Source organism: Cavia porcellus, unplaced genomic scaffold (assembly GCF_034190915.1).
Source record: "Cavia porcellus strain 051 isolate PalLab524CR breed Dunkin Hartley unplaced genomic scaffold, mCavPor4.1 scaffold_1, whole genome shotgun sequence".
In the NCBI taxonomy this organism is placed as follows: Eukaryota; Metazoa; Chordata; class Mammalia; order Rodentia; family Caviidae; genus Cavia; species Cavia porcellus.
In genome coordinates this window covers 236,704,508-236,728,459 of record NW_026947484.1, presented here as the reverse complement: position 1 = coordinate 236,728,459, position 23,952 = coordinate 236,704,508, and the positions used below count along the sequence as shown (strand labels likewise).

The 23,952-nt window shown below is 47.0% G+C and overlaps 2 protein-coding genes, 1 long non-coding RNA gene and 1 other non-coding gene across 4 annotated transcripts; 1 reads left to right on the top strand and 3 right to left on the bottom strand.

Moving 5' to 3' along the window:
* Window positions 1-954: 954 nt before the first annotated feature.
* On the bottom strand, window positions 955-11,771 carry Sf3b6 (splicing factor 3b subunit 6). Its single transcript, XM_003473135.5, has 4 exons — window positions 11,560-11,771; window positions 8,319-8,437; window positions 1,348-1,486; window positions 955-1,196 (listed from the first exon to the last, which is right to left on the bottom strand). Exons 1-4 carry the CDS (start codon window positions 11,587-11,589, stop codon window positions 1,107-1,109), a joined length of 378 nt encoding a protein of 125 aa, XP_003473183.1. The 5' UTR covers window positions 11,590-11,771; the 3' UTR covers window positions 955-1,106.
* A 71-nt stretch (window positions 11,772-11,842) lies between these two features.
* On the top strand, window positions 11,843-13,198 carry LOC134471799 (uncharacterized). Its single transcript, XR_010041458.1, has 2 exons — window positions 11,843-11,876; window positions 12,286-13,198. It is a non-coding gene; the product is annotated as an uncharacterized LOC134471799 (long non-coding RNA).
* Window positions 13,199-13,219: 21 nt separating this feature from the next.
* Tp53i3 (tumor protein p53 inducible protein 3) lies at window positions 13,220-23,095 on the bottom strand. The gene is given in 9 exon segments (XM_013155722.3): window positions 13,220-13,417; window positions 13,419-13,432; window positions 14,401-14,510; window positions 14,512-14,611; window positions 20,487-20,534; window positions 20,537-20,602; window positions 20,605-20,643; window positions 20,646-20,758; window positions 23,088-23,095. Coding segments are annotated over 9 exon segments (696 nt in total).
* Window positions 18,506-18,641, bottom strand: LOC111757786 (small nucleolar RNA SNORA2/SNORA34 family). Its single transcript, XR_002792073.1, has one exon. It is a non-coding gene; the product is annotated as a small nucleolar RNA SNORA2/SNORA34 family (small nucleolar RNA).
* Window positions 23,096-23,952: the final 857 nt, after the last annotated feature.

The following is a 23,952-nucleotide window of genomic DNA, read 5'->3' as shown; positions in this document are numbered from 1 at the left end:
TCCTGAGCTCGTTATCCTCCTGTCTCAGCCTCCCAAGTAGCTGGGCCTGCAGGCATCCCCATCCAGCCTTGATATATTGCTTATGTTCATCAGAATTCCCTGTAACTACCTAGGAGTCCCCATTTAGGGGTTAAAGCCGGCTGTAATGGTGTAGATTGTGTGCATGTGAGGGGAGTCCAGACGCCATGACTAAGAGATTTTACCCTAGAGTTAGCCTGGGGCAGGGCTGGAAAAGCTTCTAGGGCTGCCAGTAACCAACAGCCCACTGGCCGGGGCAGGAGGAGGTAGAGCCACAGGGACACACCACTTCTGAGTGGCTCTGAATGAGAGGTATGTAAATTTGGTTTTTGAGACAAGGTCTTATGTCGTTCAGGCTGACCTTGAGCTATGTAGCCCAAGCTGGCCTCAACTTCATGGCAATCCCGTCCCAGCCTCCCAAGTGCTGGGATTACAGGGCTGCACCACCCTTGGCTAGAGGAAAATATTAAAACTCCTAACTTTAAACTGGGCTGGAAGTCTCGCTATTCCAGAGGCTGAGGAAAGAAGACAGCAAGTTTGAGGCCAGCCTAGGCTACGCAGCAGGATCCTGACTCAAAAAACAACAACAAAAATAAATCAGAGGAATAAGAGCTGGGCATGGTAGCCCAGGCCTGGAATCCCAGCACCTGGGAGGCTGAGGAGTTGGAGGCCAGCCTGGACTGCATAGCAAGACCCTGTCTCAAAACAACAAAAAACTCACAAACTCTTAGCTCTAGGTTGCTATGAAGAGTTGATTATGGATAGTTGTTCAATACACAGCAGGACCACAACCTCCTAACACAGCTGGGCACTGGGCTGGACAGTACAGCCATTCCTACAGAACATACCAAGATTTCTGCTCTCAAGAAGCCCCATGTCGCTAAGGCCACCTGCAGTTCTGACATCGAACACGGGGGCAAAGAAAGCACTGACACGTTTTACGAAAAGGTACAATTTTATTCACGTAGTCTAAAACATATCAAAGGTTCTTTCAAATCTCAGTATTGATTAAAAAGAAAAACAAAAAACAAAAGAAACAAAAGTCGTGACAGTCCACACAGCGTTAGTCCACAGTGAACAGGCAGAGCCTATTTTGGCGGGTCCGTGTTGATGCCGTATTTCTCCTTGAGGAGCTTCAGCTGCTCCTCCTTCTTCTTGGTGTCCATCTTTTGAAATGCCTGCGGGCGGGGCAAGCGCCTATGTTACAGGGCCCGAGCCACAGCTGCATGCGTTCCACCACCCCACCACCAGCGGCCGCAGATGGCGCCCCCAGCCAGCACATGCCCTGCGGCTGCTCACTGCGCGGTGACGGGACTCTGCGGTACTCACCCTGTTGGCGTTGTAGTACAGCACCACGAGGTATCTGTTACAGACGTTGAATCCCGACAGGTGGTCACAGGCGTTCTTGGCATCAAAGATGTCTTCGTAGACCACATAGGCTGTTCCTCTCGTTTCCGGTGTGTTCCCCCTGCAGAAGTAAACGTAACTCAAATTCATGGGCACTGCTAAGTGAGTTGAGACAGGGTTTCACTAAGTAATTCAGGCTGGCCGTGAATTTGTGGAGAGCCTCGTGCCTCGGCCACCCAAGAGCTGGCCTTGATTACAGGCGTGCAAGACTATGATGGCACTGAGAGATTTTTTAACAGCAGGGTCTTCGTTCAGAGCGGCCTTGAATGTAAGGCTCGCCCTTGCATTTGCAGTAATCCCCCCGTCTCAGCCTCCCAAGTGCTAGAATTATAGGTGTGTGCCACTATGCTCAGCTTTTTTGGCTGAGAAGTCTTTTGACTATGTATGTATGTATGTGTGTATATATACAGGCTCTTCCTATATAGCCCAAGCTGGCATTGAACTCAGTGACCCTCTTGACTCAGCCTCCCAGATGCTGGGATTACAGGTGTGAACCACCACGCCTGGCCTGTCAAATATATTTTATTTAACTATTTTGAGAACAATGTGAAAACCATCAGAAATAAAAGGTGTGGATAGGTATGCTAGATAAGCCTGTCATTTCTTGAGCTAGGTAATTTTGTTTTCATATTAAGTAACATATCCATAGTTTACTAAGCTGGGTGTGGTAGTGCACACCTGTAATTCCAGCACTTGGGGAGGCTGAGGCAGGAGGATCATTGCAAATTTGAGACCAGCCTGGGCTCAAGCCCTCCCTACCCAGTGCACTGTGCTCTCAGGAATGTCAGGAGCACAAAGCACAGCAGCAAGCGAAGGCCTGACTTGACAGTCTGGCGAGGTCTCGGTAACATCTGGACCTGGACTGAGCCGCTGTTGGGTTACGAACCCAGCGTCGTAATACATTAAAGCCAAATTTAAGGGCAGAGCAGACGACTCATGTGAAGGTGGAGGGACGAACAGGGAGCGTGTGAAGGAGCCGGGGCGTCTCCGCAGCGCCTCTGCCGGGTTTCTCCTGCAGGCCAGGCTCCCAGGTCCGACTGGCCGCAGGCTGGCTGCGGTCCCCAGCCCGGATTTCTTCTGATTGTACTACACTGCTTCGGCGTGGTGGAGGCCGGGGCGATGAATGGGGCCCTTGGGACAAGCAGCTTAGGCTGAAGTCGGGGGCTCCCGCTGACAGCTACTCAGGACCTCCTGCAGCTTCGCTTCTTTGCCTCTGTCTTGCTGATGCTGGAGAAAATCTGCAGAGGCTTAGACGGCCTCCCAGCGACTTCTAACAAAGCTCAGTGAGGCCTCCTCCTATCTGCTCCCCACCTGTGGCCCCCAGGCCTGCATCTCCACATGCATGGCCTTAACCTTCCTGTTTCTCATACTAACAACACTTTCCAGGCCAGGCTTGGTGGCACATGCCTGTATTCCCAGGATCTGGGAGCTGTACCCAGAGGATTTCGAGTCCAAGGCCAGTCTGTGGGACACAGTGAGTTCGAGGCCAGCCTGAGGTACACAAAAAAACAAAATAAAACAGCACAAAGCCAAACGTGGTGATACACGTGTGAATCTAGCAGCCTGGAGGGAGACCGAGAGAGGATTCTGAGTGCCAGCCAGGCGGGACAGTTCAGTAACTTTAGGGAGACCCTGCCTCAAAATACAAGAAGAATTGGGGTGGGGGTGGCGCCCAGCGTAAAAGCCCTGTCAGTACAGCCACGCCTGTTTTCACACTTTTTTAACTGGTGTTAGGGACTGAACCAGAGGCATCTATCACTGAGTTCCATCCCCAGGCCTCTGGGTTTTTTATTTCGACACAAGGTCTAGCTAAAATTTCCCTAGTTTGGCTGGGCTCAAACTTGTGATTCTGTTGCCTCAAGCTCCCCCATTACAGGCGTACACCACCATTCCCCACCCACACTTTTTGGAGAGCTTAGAAAGTTTCTGTTAGGCAGACAGAATTAAAATACATATAGAGGCCAGCAGGCACGGGGCCCACACCTATAATCCCAGCGCTCAGGAAGCTGGATTGCCATGAGTTTGAAGTCAGCCTGGACTGCACATCAAGTCCCTGCCTCAAGAAACAAAACAAGGAAACACAAAAGAGGCCACATGCATTCACTTTACAACAATCCAACTCTAGCGTGTTACACAGCCCTGTCAGGCTGGGTGAAGGGGCCACCTTCTGCTAAAATGGGTATCCGAGAACACTCATCTGTGGGCCAGGGCAGATGCTGCCTGCCAGGAGCTGCAAGCGGGAGCCAGGCTTCCTACAGCCACAGTGCTGCTCCTGGCACGGGTGCCCTCGCCATGCCATCCACCTCACGCATCTCCTCCGGGGAGCGGTGGGGTACAGCAGGAGCGCTGAGCGCAGCAACAGCCCAGGGACTATCAGCTGCGGCAGCAGACAAGGCAGGCAGACGGTGCAGCTGCGCAGCGGGATCAGGGTGAGGGCTGACTCGGTCCCTGTCACAGTCCCTACCCGTGTGGGGGGCAAGGAAAGGCAGCAGCCCCGGCAGCGTGCTCCGGGCTGGGCCCTGCTCAGAGCGGGTGCTTCCTGTGCACAGAAGGGGGTAGGGGTGCTGTGTGTGCAAAGCACTGAGTGAGCTGTGAACACACACCCACTCCCCAGGAGGGATCTGATCATCACATACTGCAAACACACAGGAAGATTTAAATTACTAAGTGGGACGGGACAGGTACAGGGTGGCATAACTGCAGAGTCCCAGTGCTCACAGTGAACGGACTTTTCAGACTGTGTGGGCCTGGTGAGGTGCTCCGTAGCGTTCTGTACTGCCTGACTGCTGCACCGACAACTAGGAACAGTTCCATCATTCTCAAGGATGCAGCAGGTTTGCTGTGCATGGCAGCACACTCACGAGGCTGAGGCAGGAAGACTGCCCTGAATTTGAGGCCAGCCCAGGCTACACAGTGAGTTCAAAGACAGCCTGAACTACATAGTGAGACCCTGTCTTAAAAAAAAAAGAAAAGAAAAACACTGTATTAGGTATGGAAGTTGAATACTGTCAAAAAGGAAAAAAACAAAAACAAAAACAACAAACTTAATATTTTAAGTTTAAAGGCAAAGCTGCCAGGCATGAGGGCGCACACCTGTAATCCCAGCACTTGGGAGGCTGAGGCAGGAGGATTGCTGTGAGTTCCAGACCAGCCTGGGCTACCTGCGTAGAGAGACCCTGTCTCAAAAAGACAAAACAAAGGCAGCGCTTACCTTCATTGTCCTCCCACAATGCCAGGCACACTCAAGTGCTACCACGTGTGTAAAAGGAAGAGCGTGCCTTCCCCTACCGATGCTTTCACAGTTCTCAGGGAGCTGCTTTTTCCCTCTGCCGCAGACACGGTCCTCACCCCCATCTCATCTCTGCACTTCCGTGCTGGAGCATGAACCCCGGGCCTGGACCTACTAGGCAAGCACTTTCCTGCTGAGCTGAAGCCCAGCCTCCAGTTAATGTAAAACACTTCCCCTTCTTAAGGGCCCCAGCCCCAAATGCTGACCTGACATTTTAGAAACCTTGACATTTCCGGGGTACCGCAGATGGAACCAGGACACTGCACGTGGGCAAGCGCTCTGCCACGGAGCCATACCCTCAGGTCTTCCTATTCTGAGACAGAGTCTTGCTAAGTTGTCCAGGCTGGCCTCAAACTTGCCATCCTCCTGCCTCAGCCTCCGGTACAGCTGAGATTAGCAAGTGTACAGAGCATACACAGCTATAATTTAATACTTTTTATAATTTTTAAAAGCATGTGTTTGGTACATATCATAGCATCACCACACTGACAATATTTTCTTGTCTGGTAGGTAAAGCTTAGAGCAGGAAAAGCAGTAAAAAACCGCTTAGAGTAGAAATAGGGAAGCCTCTGAGCTCCAGCTACTTCATGTGTCACGTGGTGACACTGGGCTGAATCCTCTGCCAGCCTCATGTGTGATTCAGTAATTAGAAAAGGCAACAAAATAAAGACTTTAAAAAGCACAAAGTGATAGGGCTGGGGGTTTAGCTCAGCGGCACAAGTGCCTGCCTGGCGAGCACAAGGCCGTGAGTTCGATACCCGGTACCAAAAACAAAACAAGTACAAAGTGCTGAGTGTCTTCTATGCATCAGGCAGGATGACTGATCATCCTAGTAGGTTTCAGGAGCTGTCCAGGTTTGGACACTGAAAGTGTCACCCCAGAAAACCTCAGTATTGGGCAAATGGGGAGAGGCTGGTCACCACTGCTAGGTGCCAGGGAGACAACAGGATTTGGCCAGGCTTGCTGGTGCATGCCTGTAGCCCGGCACTTGGGAGGCTGAGGCAGGAGGATCGCCAGCTTAGGCTATATACTGTGACCTCATTTAAAAAAAAAAAAAAAACAGAAAACTAACACACAAAAAACCACCACAGGACTTGATCACAGCAAAGAAAGAGGGAAAATCTCTCTGGACACTTCAGAAGTGACACACAGAAGCATCATCCCTTCCTCCAGGGGGCTTATGTTCAAAGGAAAGTAAGTAAACATATGTGAAATAATTACCCCCAGGAGAAAATAACTCGGAGAGATGAACGAGAAGACGGGAGAGGGGAGCCCCTCTGAAAAGCGGCCCTGCAGCCAGAACTGCAGGATTCAGGGAGGCAGAGACACAGCGGCACCGGGCTCCGAGTGACTCCTGTGTTTCTAAAGACGCCTGCCATGGTTATCCTTTGGTTTGGGTTTCTGAAACGTTCTCTAACTTCAACGATTTAAAAATCTCTTAATTGAGTATCTCGTTAGACTTTTTGTTTTATTCTGTTTTTGAGACAGGGTCTCACTGTGTAGTTCAGGCTGACCTGACCTCACTCTGTAATCCAGGCTGGCCTTGTACTTGTGGAAATCCTCTTGCCTCAGCTTCCCAACTGCTGGGATTACAAGGGTGAGCTACCACCCTTGTCCTATCAACAGGCTTCTACAAGGCCTTTGTGAATTAATCACAATCACAGTCCCATTTTCTGTGTTATTCCTTAACTCATACCGTGGGTACCTCCCACCTATCAGGCATGACCAGTGCTGTCAAGGTAAAGCAGAAAGAATACAGGATACCAGTCACTGGCTGCTGGCAAAGAGTTACAGGGCCAAGGGCAAAAATCATGTGCTGTTAACTAGGAAGATGGCTGCCTGGGAGGTGCTATGGGATCAGGTAGACGGGTGGCTAATGCATGCTGGGGAGGAAATAATAACAAATTACTTTCCCAGATATTGTATAATTTGATCCACAATAAAATTCTTTTAAGACAGGTTGGTTAGACAGTGTATCATAGATAACTGAAGTTCAGATAGGTTGACTATTCTGCTTAGTTTCACCTAACTAGCAAGTGGTCAATGTCTGAACCTAATAACCAGTTCAGTATGTTTATCATGCCACCTCCACATTAAGAGAGGAAAGGGTGGCATCAGGTTATCTTACACAGAGCAATGCGAAAGCCAAAGGCACTTGCATGTGGGTAGGAACAGGGCCTTCCTAGAATCCTGCCTCCTGATCCCCAAGTCGGGGACATTCTGCACACCGTGTCTTGTAACTTCAGAGGTTCTCAATCTTGGGTGCACACAATCCTGGACGTAGGCAAAATGTGGGTGGGGGGCTGTGTGGGGAGAGCCTGGAGCTCTCGTCTGGCACTCAGATGAAAAGACAACGAGTCTGCAACACTTTCATTCTCGTCCCATCACAGAATCAGTGACGCGGACTTGCAGCATGTCTGGAGGGATGGGGATCATTCAGAAGTAGAGTTCTTGGGGTCTCACAGTCCTAAAAGCTAGGGAGGAGCTCTCAGATCATAAAGGAAAATTTATTGAGAAAGAAATATCGTGAGTAAAAACACGAGCTGAGTATAGTGGTGCACACCTGTAATCCCAGCACTCAGAAGGCAGAGGGATCTCAAGGTCAAGCCCAATCTGGGCTACTTAGCACGTTTGAGGTCAGCCTGGGCTACACTGTGAGGCCCTGTCTCAAAAAATTTTTTAGCCAGGTGTGGTGGTGCATGCCTGTAATTCTAGCATTTGGGAGGCTGAGACATGAGGATCACTGTGTCTCCAAAAATTTTTTTTAAAAAAATGGGCTGGGGATTTAGCTCAGCGGCTCAAGCACTTGCTTTGTAAGTATGAGTTCATGAGTTCAATCCCCAGTTTAAAAAAAAAAAGCCTTTTCAGAGGGACACTTAACCTGTGTAAGGCTGTGGGTTCAATCCCCAGCACTGCAAAAACCAAAAACCAGAGGACTTTTCAGTGGTACAGGCTATGAGAATGTGTAAAATGGAGGTTCAGTTTGGTCAGATTTTTAGCATTAAACACTAGACAAGAAAGGTATTTTACTTTCTCTGGCTTGGTAGATTCACCTATTAAAAAAAAGAGACAATATCACTGCACCACAGGGCACCCTTGCTATCTAAGATTGCAGATTATGCAATTGTTTTCTTTAAATGATTTGAGGCCTTTGGGTAAATGGAGGCAACTATCCTCATAAGTGAAATAAATAAGAATCATATTTGTAAATATCACATTGTCTCTCAAGTATAAAAGGTAATAAAAATTGTAGGAGTAATAAGATCCGAAATGTAATAGCTATTGTTAAAAAGAAAGGGAAGGAAAGTGCTCTAAAGGATATAACTGCATGTATATTTAAGTGTGTAAGACAGATGACCACATTACTAAGCTTTTGTTGGATCACTGAACAGAACAGTTTGCACTCTCATTGATTGTCCACTTTTTATGCTTTAATATTGTGACTTGAACAACTATTTCTAACATGACAATATGTAATTTATCAACTAGTGATTTCTTAGTGTTAATTTTTTAAATTCTGTATTACTTCTACGCTTTTTTCTGTTTTGCTTTTTTTTCCTTTAAATTAAAAAAAACTCATCTCAAAAGTCTCCGTAGGACTCACACTCTGATCTGACGAATTGGTCCGTATTTCCCAAATATGTCATACATTTCTTCGGCTGTGATCTTGTATGGTAAGTTCCTTATATATAAAATTCGGTTAACTTCAGGTGGAAGGCGAATCTAAGATGAGAAACACGTACAGTCACAACAATGAAGGCAAAAGTGCTGTAATTTAAGAAAATCGCCACGATACCCAATAACAGAAAGTCAGGAAGGAGAGGGGCAACCCGGGCGCCTCAGGGTGCAGCGCCCTGGGGACAGTGCGAGAGACAGGCGGCGACGAGACTGTGAGCAGCAAGTGGATGGAGCCGCTGGCGGCCCAGCGCTGCAGAGTCCAGGCTTAGCGAGGCTCCCAACGGCACCTCAGCCTTGATTCCGCAGGCATCTAGGGGAAAGCGGAATGTTCTATTTGCTGCACAGGAAACTTCCCCCAACGGCCTCTGTGTTTCTAGGAGCTCCCTGTCCACGGCCTCCTCTCGTTCCCACTGGCGTTTCCTCCCACGGCTTCTCCTGTTCCTCAGGCGAGCAGGTGCCCGTGTCCTACCAATGCTTATGAAAACAATTCATGCATTTGGATCCCTCTTCATCCATTCAATACGTATTCACTAAGAGCCCTTTTTGATTTGGTTTTTCCACAGAAAATGATTTTTATTAGTTCATTTTAGGTATATATAATGACCGTATTCATCACAGAGAACTTGGACCTGTATGTGATATAACTTGGTTCTTTTTCTCCACTTCCTCCTCTCCCTTCAACTTTTCTTCCCCTCCCTATTTACAGAAGCTTTGTTTCCCTTCTTCCCTTCTCTCTCTCTCTTTTTAAATTTTCCCTTCCTTTCCCTCCTCTAAAAAATTATGTAACTTTTTTTTTTTTTTTTGAGACAGAGTTTCACTACGTAGTTCAGGCTGTCCTTGAGCTCACTATATAGTCCAGGCTGGCCTCAAACTCACAGCAATCCTCCTGCCGCAGCCTCTTGAGTGATGGGATTACAGGCATGTGCCACTATTCCCAGCTCACTAAGTGCCCTGTCTGTTTACACCAGGTTAGATATTCCAAATACACAGTGAAAGCCAGGGACACTTGCTCACAAATGTAATCCCAGCTGCTGGGGACAAGTTAGAGGATTTCAAGTTCATTGTTAACCTGGGCAATTTAGTGAGACCCTGTTTCAAAATTAAAACTAAAAAGAGCTCAGCAGGACACCAGCTCTGAGTTGGATCTTTGATACTAGAGGAAAAAAATGTGTGAGAGAGAAGGTACACAGTGAAAGAAAAAGATATGACTTCTGTTTTCTCTCAACGTAACAGCTTTCTCCATTATCCTGTCTTACTTTTCTTTCAGGCAAACATGAAGAAAAAGAAATCTGTATACTCCCTGAGCCATGTTCTTTACTTCACTGATACCCAGCTAAGTTTTCACCTCAGCACACTGCTAGAAATGCTTTTACTTATTAAAACCTTTTATTTTAATGTTTGGGTCTCAAACGCTCGCCAGGCTTCTGACTTTTTTTTTTTTTTTTGGAGACAGGGTCTTACTATGTAGTCCAGGCTAGCCTTAAACTCTCTATAGGGCCTACTCTGTCCTTAAACTCGCCACCCTCCTGCCTCAGCCTCCTAAATGCTGGCATTACAAGTGTGCTCCACCATGCTTGGTTCAACTATTCCCTCCTAACTTTCACTATTTCTTCTTAAGTCTTCTTTGATAAAACTATGTTGTTCCATAAGGCTTTTACCATTACTTTTTTTTTTTTGAGATCGATTTTTCTGCCTCAGCCTCCCAAGTCCTGGGATTATAGGCCATTACTTCTTTCTTGACTTTTTTATATTCCCTGCTTGATTCCTCACACTTTTTAATGTACGTTTTCTCTCAAACATGTAACTCTCATCCAAATCTCACTCTGTGCTCCCTGTTAATGTACATGATTACATATCTGACCTAAGTCTGCTCAGTAACTATTAAACTGACAATCACTTTGACATTAAATTAAGTATTATATCAATGGAAGAATACGATGTTTATTCCCTGTCCTCAAACTGGCAGTGATGACAAACTACGTTTCAGTTCAAGACTCAAGATTAAGTTTAAATAAACAACACCACCAAGCAATCATAACCTACTTCTCTCCTCACACCTTGCCACCATCACTCCCTCTACATCTCAATTTGGTTGTACACTCTTCCTTGCCCACTCCAAGAGATCACTCTGGCTCTTGGTGCTTGGAGAAAATAGGACCAAGTATTAAGGTCTTTCTATTCCTATTACGGTATTGAACTTATCAAAGTATGTTCATCTGTATTCACTTATTTCCCCTGTTATTACTCCAATCCATCTACTCAAAACCTTTACTCCTGTATTTACCCTCTCTTCTGTATGTTTCACCTGTTCTACTGGAGTGTTCTCACTGGTATACAAGACAAGTAACGTTATGTTTAGATCAGTTTTAAAAAAACCCAACTCTCACCCAATTTCTCTACTGTTCATTTATATAAAAACTTACACAAAGAGCTATCTTCATTTCTTCATCCTACATTTTTTCGTCCTACTTGCAACCAAGTTTTCATCCACTGAAATGACTCCTGTCACCAAAGTCACCAAAAATCATCTTAACACACCTCAGTGGTCAATTACCTGCCCTCATCTTAGTATACTTCTAAGAGTTTTACAGTTGCCTACTTTTTCTTGAAATTTTATTTTTAAAGGGTTTCCATAATCCTCCACTCTCCAAAACTACACTGTAAGCCGGACTTGTCTTATTCACTGCTATATCCCCATGCCTAAGACTAGGGTGTGCCCAGAGGCGGTCAGTAAATGTAACCGCTGGATGACTTCGCATGCCCAATATACACTGCATGTGCTTAAAATGTTGTGGGATTAGCACATGAACATATGACCCCAAAAGCACCATAGCTTGACGAGAATTACAGAATCTCGGTACCAGCGAGTCATCTACTGACCGAGGATTCACTTGTGCTGTGGACTTTTAGGACAAGGTTCTAACGCCAGTCTACGCGCCTGTCAAACAACAGAGGTGGCGAGCCAGCACTGTCACCGACACGCGGGGACGGAAGGGGACTCAAAGGGGCGATGGGCCACCCCCCGAGGATGGGAACAGGACAGAAGCCCCTCCGACGGGATGGAAATCCAGGGCTGCCGCGCCTCGGGGACGGGACACCAGAGGCAGGAGCGGCCCCGCAGGGTCGGCAGCGAAGCCTCCCCTCCTCGCCAGGGGCCCGGTACTCACATTCGCCCTCTTGGCCGCTTGCATCGCCATCTTGGCGGGCAGATGAGTTTACCGCAGCAAATACTGCTACTCGTCCGGACACCTCCGGAGCTCGCCCACCTTGGAAGGCAAATCTGCGTCGGACGCCGAGTTCAGCAGGGCTCTGCCGGAAGCGTTACAGCACCGCCGGCTCAGGGCGGCCCGTGCTGACGCGTATCCCAACTCCAAGGTTCCCAGGGCCAAACTAACAGCTGGAGAGCGATGTTAGGTCGGAAGGTGAAAACGGGAGCACCCAAGGCCCTTCCGGTCTTTGGACCGGAAATGACGTGTGGCTTCTGGTAAGGGCGTGCTGCGGGCTGGGCTTCCTCCAGCTGGAGGACCTGGTGGAGTACGAGGAAGGAAGGGGGAAGGAAGGGCAGGGTTAGGCGCCCAGTTGAGCTGCCAGAGGGGTGGGATCTGCGGCCAGTTTTAGGGCATGCGAGCGAGGGTGGGCCTGGCCCTGAAACTGAGGGTGACGTACAGCCGACCACCTAGGGTCACGTTACGTGTCGCCGCAGCTGATCTGCCTGACGCCCGCTGACCCCCGCGCCTGCGCAGTCGGCATATGGGCTCCCAGAGCGCAGCGCCCCACAAGGCATGTTTATTTCCATCTAAGAACTAACCAGGCCCCGCTCTGCTTAGCTTCTGAGGTCAGACCAGAAAGGATGTTCAGAGTGGTATGAACCTGGACATTGTTTATTTCCTTAGAGCAGTTTACACCACTGTGGAGCAGAGTCCGCTTGTGTCAGTGAAAGGTGGCCCTAGCTGGTGCCACCCCGCCCTCCAATGGGACAGCGCTAGGACAACTTTGTCCACCTTCCTGTTAGCCTCCTGCACTGACAGCTGCTCGGGCTTCAGTCCCCAGGCAGACGCTATCCAACATGGGCAGCAGGTGTTGGGGCCCTCCTTGGAGAATGTTGGCAGAATTTGCTTGCACTAAGAGAGGAGCAGACTATCAACCGGAACCGAAAGAGGCCTAACCCCATCGCTCCCATGCTGCTGGGCCTTTATGCCGTCTGATACACTGCACACACTGGAAGACACTCAATTTCAGTTCCCAGCATGTGGGTGCATGCCCCCACACGTGTAACCTCTTTTCTGTACCAGTTAAGGCTGAAGGCCCAAGTAAAACACTACAGTCACTGACAGCCTCGGCACCGTTTTTCAATAAAGTGCCACGGAGGAGGCAAACAGAGACAGGACTTAGAGTGTGAGAGCGAAAGAAGTGCGGGAGTTTTGCTCTTTCCCAGGAAGTAAGAAACCTGTTCAGCTTGAATGCTACACGGAAAGATCCAAGGAACATAATCTGTGGAAGGTGGACGCATGCAAAGCAAAGTCTGGAATTAGAAGACGTCCTAATGTGGTCACTGCTTTGTTCATTCTGCTCGAATACGGAGTGAGGGGGGAAGGAAGACAGAGGGAGAGTGAGCCCCTCTGGCCAGCGCCTGTAGGGAGACAGAACCTGCACTCTCCAAAATGCCAAGGCTTCTGTTGACCAATAGTTCTCTGAAACTTGATTATCTGTTTATCCACAAGGTGGCAGTTTTCTTCGAGGACTTCCTAATCTGTATCTCAGCGTCCTTTCTGGGTATCGTGTAAATAAACACACTTTTCTGGGGAACAGTTGAATCAAATTTTCTTTTCACTTAAGATTCACCTTTTTGTCCCTGGATCTCAGCAGATTGGTGATGCGGCTTCCTCGTTTAAAAAGTCGTTTTCAAAGCAGAGACCCACTGACACCAGCTCCACCCATCAGACCTTAGAGAACCCAGGGGCAGTCAAGAGCCAGGCAGTTGACCTTCTTCTCCCAGTAGGCTCCACCTATGCAATCTCGAATTAGAGTTCATTCCAGCACCTTCCAGAGAAGACACACAAGACTATGTAGCAAGCCATACATGGAAAGCTTGGTGCAAAATAAAAGACCGTGGTGTGTTTGTGCACATGTGGGTACAAATAAATAGTGGTAAATCTATAGGGTGGAACTAGAATCACTGGTTATAGAGACATTATTGGAAATGGAGTTTAGGCAATGAAATACTTATAACATGCTTAGTGTGCTCATCTTCTGTCCTCCCCAGTCACAGGAACAGGGTAGCAAGGCTGCACCATGAGTTAGTACTGGTTCTCACCCCTCAAATAAGGACAGTCCCACTGGCACCCAGGCACAAGTAAGAAGAGAACAGAGGAGGTCGCTCCCAGGCTACAAGGCCCATTGGTCACTTCTAGGTTAGGAAGTGTCTGCACTGGGTTATGGGATCACAGACTTGCTGCACTCAAGAGGCTGAGACAGGAGGATTACCGGGAGTCCAAGGCCAGCCTGGACTGTGCAGTGAAATCCTCTCTGGCTCGCTCTCAAAAAAGCAAAACAAAACACACAAAAACAGGCTAACTTTTCACCTTTTTTTTTTTTCCGCCTCTTCTTTTTTACCCATATAAAAACTGGAAAGGGTGGGCCCAACATATCCAGCTTTGACTTCCGAATACAGAGGGATGCACATCTATTCATTGAGTTAGGGAGCTGCTGCCCTCACTGTACTATGACCATCTCCAGAGTGGTCTCACAGAGCAGCTGGCTGGAAAGAAGAGGCCCCAGGTAATTCCAGGCCCACACTGTGTGGTTATCCAGTGTTTTAAGCACATACAACTCATTATTGGCAAGAAGGCAGGTGGGCAAACACTAGAGTACTAGGATTTGGCCAAGGGCCGCTAAAGTGTTTTCAGTAGAGCCAGGACCAGTCCAGAGCACTGGTGCCCCTGGGGTCTGGTAAGGGTTTTATTTAGTCTCTCTTAAATTCCTGCTGAGATGCAAAAGCAGTTGTTTACCTTTGCTGAATTTTAGTGTTGCATCAGAAAAACCCTCTTCTTTGTAATGGAATCCAGCAGCTGCTCCTCCAAGATTTTCTGCCTTTTGAAGTTTGTGCTGGGAGCCAGCTGATGACAGGAATGGTGCCAGCCCTCATGGCCAGCTGGGTCTCAGCTGTGCCCACACTACTTGAGCCTGCGTGGCTTAGCACAGACACCCCAGCCTGAACATCTGGGACAGAAAGTACAGGAACTATTCTCTACTCTTTCCAGCTGCAACATAGTCCCACAAAGGCTTATTCTACCAGGACCACCTGACCCTTGGACCAGATGCAAATCTCTTGATTTCTGCAGGGAGCATAGTAATGATTTCAGTCGGAGTGGAAAATGACCTTAGAAACGGGGTTTCCAAAGCCACATCTATATGTGTGTATCTATGAAATAATACCAAAATGCACATTTCCGACTTCCATGTATGAATAAATAAGAACGGCCACCATTCCTACCGTCACCACCTGAAGCCAGTCCTCTTCAGTCTGAAACTGGCCTTGCCAGTCCAGGTACCAAATGTAAGCACCAGGCTCCTTCTCCCAAAATGGAGCTTTTTTTTTTTTTTTTTCTTTTTTGAAGAGAATAAGACCAAAGCAAACAAAACAGAGTAGAGCCAATCAAAATAGAACAGTGAATGTGATACAGGACTTCAAAACAAGACAGTAGGAAATCAACAATGGCTACCATAATACCGCTTCTTATCTTCACAGTAGGTACCTATACCATCAGACATAATAAAATCAAACACAGTAGAGTAAGATCAGTCAAAACAAAACAAAGCCATATAGCGCTTCGAAACAAGATAATGGAAAATCAACAGTGATTACCATAATATATTGTATTATCTTTGAAATAACTGCCCAGGCGGGGGTTTAGCTCAGCAGCATGAATGCTTGCCTGGCAAGTGTGAGGTTGCTGTTGTACTCTAAGAAAATAGCTTCGCTATATGTGTATTATAGCAAACCTGTAAACGTGGCTTACTAAATGTTTTTTTTATCCTTTTTCCCTAACTGATATGTTAAATGACCTAATTGATGTTTTGAGCAACACTCTCCTCTGTAAAGAATTGCAAGAATCTAACCTAATTGATATGTTAACCATTGTTGCCCACTACAAACTACAGAAGTTGTGCTAAAATAAGCTAACAAGGGTTGTTAATCACTGTTAGGCGCCTCTATTCTCCGCTAAAGAGCTAAAGAAAACTAGAATGGCCCATTAATTTACACTTGTTTAAAGTAACCTGCTTGTGTGCAGAGAGATTTGCGTATGAGTTTAACCCTTTACCCTGACCTTGACACATAACCGCCGTTTTCTGTTCTGTATGGCGCCTTATTGCCTCCCTCTCCCCTCACCTATCTATCTAGGCCATAAAGAATTTGGGTTTCTGGTGACCTCTTCCCGACCCAGTGATGATCTGTCATAAAATGAGCCTGCCCCAATTTTAAGAACTGTTTAGCTTCAAAGAAATTACTGGGAAATACTATGGCCCAAACCCCAATCGGTGCTTTCCTTTTGTTCTGTATGCATCAAATGAGTTAGATATCAGATCTTTGTAAAACTTAAGTTTCAGCTTCTTGTAACTCTTTACCCCTTCGCACCCACTAGCAAAAACGAGCTGTCCTGGGATAATTAACTTCCCCACTTTCTTCTCCAAATATTGCTGCAGATGTGCCACTCCGAGATAATGTCAGTCTGTAGGATGGGAGTAATTTGAGAAACACCAGGAACTCCCGAGATTGTCAGAGCTAAGTGGACAGCAATACAGTTTCCAGACTTGGGTCAACAAGTTTGATGGCTCTGCAGGTTTCTCTGTCCCCCCTCCCCCACTTTTCCTCCAGCCCCTTTTTAAAGTCCTCCCTTCAGTCTCTGGGACACAGTCTCCAAATTGGCTCCCGGAGACTGGTCGCCAGGCCTGGAAATAAAGCCTTTGCCACCTAAATTTTCGGTCTCTTGCCTCCTTGGATTTTATACCGGGGCCCAAGTTATAACAGTTGCAAGTTTGATCCCTGGTACCAAAAGAAACAAAACAAAGGAAAACAAAAACTGCCCATACCATCTGATACAATAAAATCAAACAAGACAAAACAGAATAAAACCAAACAAAACAACAATGAAAGCAATACATGGCTTCAAAACAAGATAACAGGAAATTAACGATGGCTGCCACCTTCCCTTTTCAGACACCTCCCTCCATTTCACTTGCACAGTTATCCACTGTGCATTTTGGATCCCATTCAGGCTCACACTAGGGAGACAACACAGTGCTCACCCATGTGGCTGAACCATTTCACCCATGAGCATGATCTCAAGTTGCAACTATTTACCTACAAGAGCCTCAAGGTTATCTTTCTTTACAGCTGGGTAGCTTCCCCTTGTATGAAAATGTCGTATCTTTTTTATCCATTCTGCAGTTGATGGGCAAGCTACCCTTGCATTTTCCTTATTCCCTATCACATGGAGATTATTTTCTTGCCTTTGACTTTCAGTCTATGAATTTCCTTTTGAGTTAAATGTGTTTCTTGTATAAAGCATATTGATGGATCCTGTCTCCTGATGTATTTTGTCCGTTCCTTTTTATTGGTGAATTGAGATCATCTACATTAATGGTTATGACCAACATGTACTGGCTCATCTCTGTCTTTCTATTTTCCTGATATTGGCTCCCTATTTTTCCTCTCCATTTAACTGCTTGCCCTGCTTAGCCATCCCCCTCTGCTGCTGTTCCTGGAACTGTGGTCATTTTTATGTCTTTCTAGAATGCCCTTCAGTATTCTTTGTAGAGTTGGTTTGGTGGTCATGAATTCCTTCAGTTGGGAAGTATCTTGTTTCTCCATTAATTTTGAAAGACAGTTTTGCATGGTACATCAAATCTGGGTTGGAAATTGTTTTCTTTTAGGATTTGAAATAGTTCACTCCAAGCTCTTGACTTGGTGGTTTGTGTTGAGAAGTCTGTTGTGATTCTGATGGGTTTTCCTTCATAGGTGATCTATTTCTTTTCTCTAAAAGCTTTTAATATTCTGTTTTTGTGCTTAATTTCTGGGATCTTGATTATTATATGTCTTGATATACATTTATTTTGATCTGGTTAGCTGGAATTTTTTTTCCCCCTGTACTGGGGATTGAACTCACGACCTTGCACTTGCCAGGCAGGTGCTTTTGCCGCTGAGCTAAATCCCTAGCTCCAAGTAGCTGGAGTTCTATATGTACTTCACTTACCTGGATGTCAGGTCTTTTTCCAATGCTTGGGAAGTTTTCTGCTATTACTTCTATAAATAGTCATTTCATTTGTGTTGACCCCTTCTTTTTCATTGACACCTATCTTTCTTAGATTATTTTTCTTTGTGTTGTTTTGCAACCATTGAATTATTATTTCCTGGTTCCTTGTTATTTTTAAGAGATTTTCATGCAAACCTGTTTTCAAGGTCTGAAATTTTATATTCAGTTTCTTTCAAGCAGTTTTATCAGCTTTTGATGTAGTTTTTAATTTCCTGGATATGTGTTTGAATCTGTTTCATGCTTTCTATATCTCTCTTATATTATTCATTGAAGGTTTCCTTTATTTTCCTGTGCTTCTCTTTTTTTAATTTTTAATTTTTATTTTAAAGGGGGTAAAATTAAATACAACAACACAAAACAAAATAGGACATAAGAAAGCAATGTAAGAGATATAAATTTCAAAGCTAGATGACCTGAGATCTTCACTGTCTATCATATTATCTCTTGCTTTCTTCCAAATAGTTGTCCATGTCTTTGCATACAGAGAATTCATACAAAACAGCATAGTATAAAACTGATCTGAACAGAATGAGGAAGGTGTCTTAGTTCTTCAGAACCAGACAATAGGGAAGTCACTAATGGCTGTTGTAGTCTCTCATTTTCCTCAAAATAGCTGTCCACACCTTCATGTATACTGAAGCTCAACAAAACAAAACAGGTAGTGGGGAAGGTTTGTGGGTTTCCCAACACTCCAGGTCCCAGCATGGCTTGGGTCCCAGTAACACTGGTGGCTCCTGTCCTGGGCTGCCGCAGCCTGTCACACTCACAGCTGCTCACCAGGCGGGGTGGGGTTTCTTCAAGCTGTTTCTTTCTAATGAATTGACCATTTCACTGCCCAAGTTCTGAAATGGCCACAGGCCATAGAAAGACATCTCTTTAGGTTCCTGCTTGCAACCAACAGCGTCAGGAAGCTGCCGGCCTTGATTCAGGGCTAGTCCTCTCTTTTTTTAAATCCATGTCTTCTTGAGATACTCTCAGAAATTCTTTTATTGTGTTTTTTATTTCTTCTTTTACCTGAAGTAGCATTTCTGAGCTAATTTCTTTAATAGCCTCATGAAGTTGTTTCTTTACTTTGGTCACTTCAGAAACTTCAGGTGTGGGACTTCCAATCTCTTCCATGTTTACATCGCCTGGACTTGCTCTGCATGAGTTGGAGGCCAAAGACTGCCATTTGCTTCTTCATTTTAACATTTTCCTGGTTCTTCCAGACAAGCACTTGGTGGAGTCCCAGGCACTTCTTATGTTGGCTGTCCATCCACAGCGAAGGGCAATGGGTCAGGCTCCTGAGTTTCTCCTATCCTAGGTTCCCAGGGCAGCATTGGGGTGCAGGGCTGGCTTCTCCAGACATGTGCAGCTAGTCCAAGATCCCCCTGATCCTAGAAGGTGCACAGTAGCTTGGCTGGCTGGTTCTCCCCACCGGAACTGATTACTGGTCCCTGATGGCTGCTGGTGGGCATGTAGGGACATCTAAGTTTAATTTCTTTTTCTAGTGTTTACAGTCCTGTGCTAATGTCTGTGCTGCATCCCAGAGATGTGTTGGGTATGGACCTGATCTTGGCCTCTGGATTGGAGGCTGGGACTGGTCTTCTGTCAGTGGAGCTCTGAGTCCCACAGCTGACTCCTCGCTGCTGCTTCAGATGCTTGCACATTACTGGCCTCGCTTAGGACTTCATCCTCCCAAGATGTGTGTGTTTGTGCACCAGGCTGGGTCTTGGCTCCCCTCAGTCTTACATTCTTACAGCTGACCCACCCTCCAGGATATAATGGGGAGGCCCAGATCACAAACTCACTAACTTCCAGCCAGCCCATCCTCCGGGATGGAATGGAGGGGCTCAGAGCGAAGACTCACTGTCTTCCAGCTGGCCTGCCCTCCGGGATAGAATGCCAAATGGAGCTTTCAATGAGGCACTTTTTCCTCAAATGGAAAGTGGTTCTCCACAGGCTTTGCAGTGAAGCCAGACAGCCTGCCATTCAAGGCCACCACAGTCTGTCCCAGCCTCTTCTTTCACAAATGACAACAGTTGTCTGTCGCATCTAAGCAGCACAGCTGGCTTCACTTTAATACCTTTTCTTGGGCTACCTTGAAATGCCTTCTGTCTGTCACAACTCTACCCACCCATCAAATTCCTCTGTTCCAAGAAACTGTCTCAAAAAACAAATAAGCAAATAAACCCAACTCTCTTTGGCCACCCTTGCTATGCCACTGTTTTCCATCTCCAGATTCAATTGCAACCAGAGACAGGACCACCCTGCTAAACTCTGTGATGGCCTCATCCGCATGCAGTCATCACACAGAGGCCTTCTTCCCAATTACACTGAGCTCCCTCAAGTCAGGGACCAAGTCTGCACAGGCTCCCCAGCCTGAGCTCTTGCCAGCCTCCATGTGATGATTGGGAGGAGTAAAGGAGATAACTGACTTGCCTCTTTGGCTTTTTATTTTGTTTTTTTGCAGTGCTGGGAAATCACACTCCAGGGCCATGAGCATGCCAGGTAAATGCTCTACCATCCCCATCCTTCCTCTTCTACTGCACCAGGCCTCAGAGAGGAGCCCAACATGATTTTGAGGTACTGGTACCACTGCTGGGCCCCGTGTTAAGATGTGTACAGGCCTTCTGTCTCCTGGGATCCTTGGCCTCCACATCAAGCCATCCCAACATGGCTTGACAACCTGATGTTACTGGTGGGACAGCAGGGCGGGGTGCTGGAAACTGTTAGGGTTTGAGAAGGCTGTTCACAGGGAAAGCTATGCTGTGCAGGAGGAGGTGAGCACCAGGCCTCCTTACCCAGGAGATGTAACAGCTAGAGGACAGTGAGCCAGGCCCATGGCTGGCCATGGCCTGCAGCACTATCAGTCCCTCTGGTAAGGGCGTGAGTAGTTCTTCAGGGATGGGGACTGCTGAGCCTGGTCCTCACTGGGCAGCAGAGCCATGGCTGAGTTCCTGCCTTCCATGGCTTCTGGCAGCCAGGTCCTAGCTCTGCCACATGTCTTGATACCTCGAGTCCCAAAACGCTGCTAATTCCTGGGGATTGGGGTATGGTAATGGCCTTGTCTCTGCAGACAGAGGGTGTGTGTGGTCAGAAATCTATATGCTATCATTTCTGGCTTCTCTTCCAACGTTCTTTCTAAGTCTCAGAGAATTCAGAAGGAAATCCGGTTTTGTAAGGAAAGGAAAAGGAGGGGAAATCAGTTTTATGCAAACAGAAGACTCTAAGTCACACAATTAACGTTTGTCATAATTGGTAGGGTCCTTAGATATTTACCTATCTAAGCAATTTGTTTTAAAAATGAAGAAATAGGCCTGGGCAGGGAAATGGCTTGTCCAAAATTGCAAACTAAATGAGTAGAAAGACAAGGGCCAAAACTGTAGACTTCTGCATCATAGCTGCCCCATACCAAGTCCCATACTCCATGCGCATCCATTCAAGGGGGCTTAGATAAAGAAGATGTAACTAGAACGGTATGTCAGAACTATCACTGAGCTTTTTCAGAACATAACTTTTTTTTTTGAAGGAGGCTCTCACTACCAGACTGGCCTCAAACTGGCCTCTTGCATCAGTCTCCAGAGTTCTGGGTTTACAGGCGTGTGCCACCATACCTGAGTCAAAATATATTTACTTGAATGGGTCAGGAATTTGCTCAGTGGTGCAGTGCCTGCCTGGCAAAGCATGAAGCTCTGAGTTCAGCACCCCAAAAAACAAACAAGACATTTGTATATTTACTTGAGGCCTTAAATGTTTATTCTGAAGAAGTTTTCCCGTGTGATTCTGAGATAAATTTTTTTTTTGAGGTACTAGGGATGAAACCCAGGGCTTTCACACTGAGCTACACTCAGCCCTTTCTTAGTTTTAAAATCTGAGACAGCACCACGTTAAATTGCTAAGTTTCCCAGGCTGGGTTTGAACTTGAAGTTCTCCTGCCTCAGCCTCCCATGGTGCTGGGATTACAGGCGTGTGCCACTAAGTCTGGATTGAGCACATGGAAGACCAAGTTATTTCTCTAGTCTTTGAGACAGGGTCTGGCTAAATTGTCCCAGTCGTTCCCAAACTTCTGATCCTTCTGTATCAGTCTCTGAGTAGCTGGCACAAGATGTATGTGCCACCATGCCCAGCTTGGTGCATATAACCAACATAGCTGCTCCAGTCCAGCAGACAGCAGAAAATTCTTAGTGTGCTGCCTGCTACCTGTTCGGGATCCTCACGGCGGGAAAGGTTAAACTGGCAAAACAAACTCGACTTGAATCACAGAGGTGATTCCTAGCTGTGCTGCTGGGCACAGAACAACCTCTGTGATCTTCAGTTTCTTTGCGGGTGGAACACAAATGATAAACGACGCTGTCTGGGTAAAGAAGAGAAGGGGCGGGGCGATGCACGCAGGGTGGATTCAGCTCTGCAGGCCCCAACTCATTTTGGTTGTTGCTTGTTCTGTGGTGCTGGGACCAACCCAAGTTCTTGGCCTGCCAGGCGAGTGCCACACCCCAAGCCCTTATATTGTGTAAGCAAAGCTGGCCGACTGGTTTTAGCTCTCAGGGGTCCCAGCACACTGTGCTGTGTGGGTTCATTGAGTTCCCCCTGCACCTGCCCTGTACCTGGAGTGAATCTGCCCTGATCAGGGCACTGGGAAACCCCAACCCCTGCCTACCCCGGAGCCCACAGGAATGATATCCTTACCCCTGGTTGGAGCCCATAGTCTTCATGTCAGCATCCTGTGAGGCTGTGCCGGGGCAGACTGCGGGCTGAGGCTGAGAGGAGCCAACCCAACACTGGTCCTTCTCTTCCTTTGTAAAGTGCAAGTTACAGACAGGTAATCAGGTCTTCTTCTAACCCTCCTCTTTGGATGGCAGGAAATGGCAATTTCAGCTCTCACCACAAGGAGCGTGAGCTTCTGTCTCTTTAGAGAAGTAGGCCCAGCCTCAGCCTAGGATCAGCCTGGGTCCATTTCTGTCTACCCCAGACATGTCACGCTTTCAGCCCATTGATGCTACAGCTTTGATGTCCTGTGGACAGGCACTGGGAGGTGGGGTGGAGAACACCAGGCTGGGAGCTACTGAGAAAGGAGAGAAGTGAAACCAAGTCTTGGGGCCCATGGCTGCCCACCCTGCAGTCCTGGGGCAGCAGTGCAGTCCCAGGAGGATGCTGCCCGATGAGGCAGTTTTGCTCAGGTAGAGCACTGGCTTAGCCAGGAGGAGGCTGGGGTCGGTCCCCAGCACAGGGGAGGTGGGCTAGCACTGCAGCACCGCCACACCTAGCTCTCTTGACCTTGGCACTATGGACCCCTGGGGCTAAGTACTTCTTTGTTGTGGAAGATTGTCCCGTCCCCTGTGGAATCTTCTGGAGCATCTCTGGCCTCCACATGCTAGAGAGGAACAGCGCCGGTGCCTCACCCGGTCATGGTAATAGAAAACGTTTCTGGACATTGTCAGAGGTGCCCTGAGGGACTGCAGCGGAGCACCACCAGCTAGAAGAACACACATGGATGCACACTTGCTGTTTACCTCTGCTTACGTGTGTGCTCTTGTTTGTTTGACCTCTAGAACACTTTACTAAAGAAGAACTGAGGTGTTGTGATGATTATTCTTGTCAACCTAATTAGGAAACTCCTAGGAAATGATATTTGTTGAAGCTGTTGTACCCCACTAAAAAACAAGCCCTGTGATGTTGTCTGTTGTCTGTTGTCAAGGGGGCAAGATGTCTGTAGAAGAGCGCTTTATTTAAGCTGGTAGCCAGTGGCACAGAGCAGATGGAGTTTGCAAAGCTGTGCAAGACTTTTGACAGATTTTTATAGTTCATTTATGATTAGCCCATTGGCCATTAAGTACATAGTGATGAGAAACAGAAACAAGGTGGGCCTTTGTTCTGCTTTGCTTGAGGTCAGAGGCATTTTGCAGTGGGTAGTTAGCCAATTCATAGCCCTTGGTCTGCCAATTCCAGGAACATTTGTCTCTCATAAAGGAAACAAAGGTTGACACAGCAAACAGGTTACTAAGGCAATGATGCATATAGAACAGCGAGAAGACGCGGTCAGTTAATCCATAACTATGTGGTTGGTGCTTCCTAGTTACTAGGGTAACAAGGACGGCATAGAATGACAATACTGCTAATAACTATCTTTTTAACTAACTATTTTTTGTTAATAATTATCTTTTTAGCATTTTAGTACAACAGAAACCACTAAGTTTTGGGGCACTTTGTTATGCAGCCACAGGTCACTGATACACGAGAGGTGTTGTGGTTTGTTTAAGTGTCCCC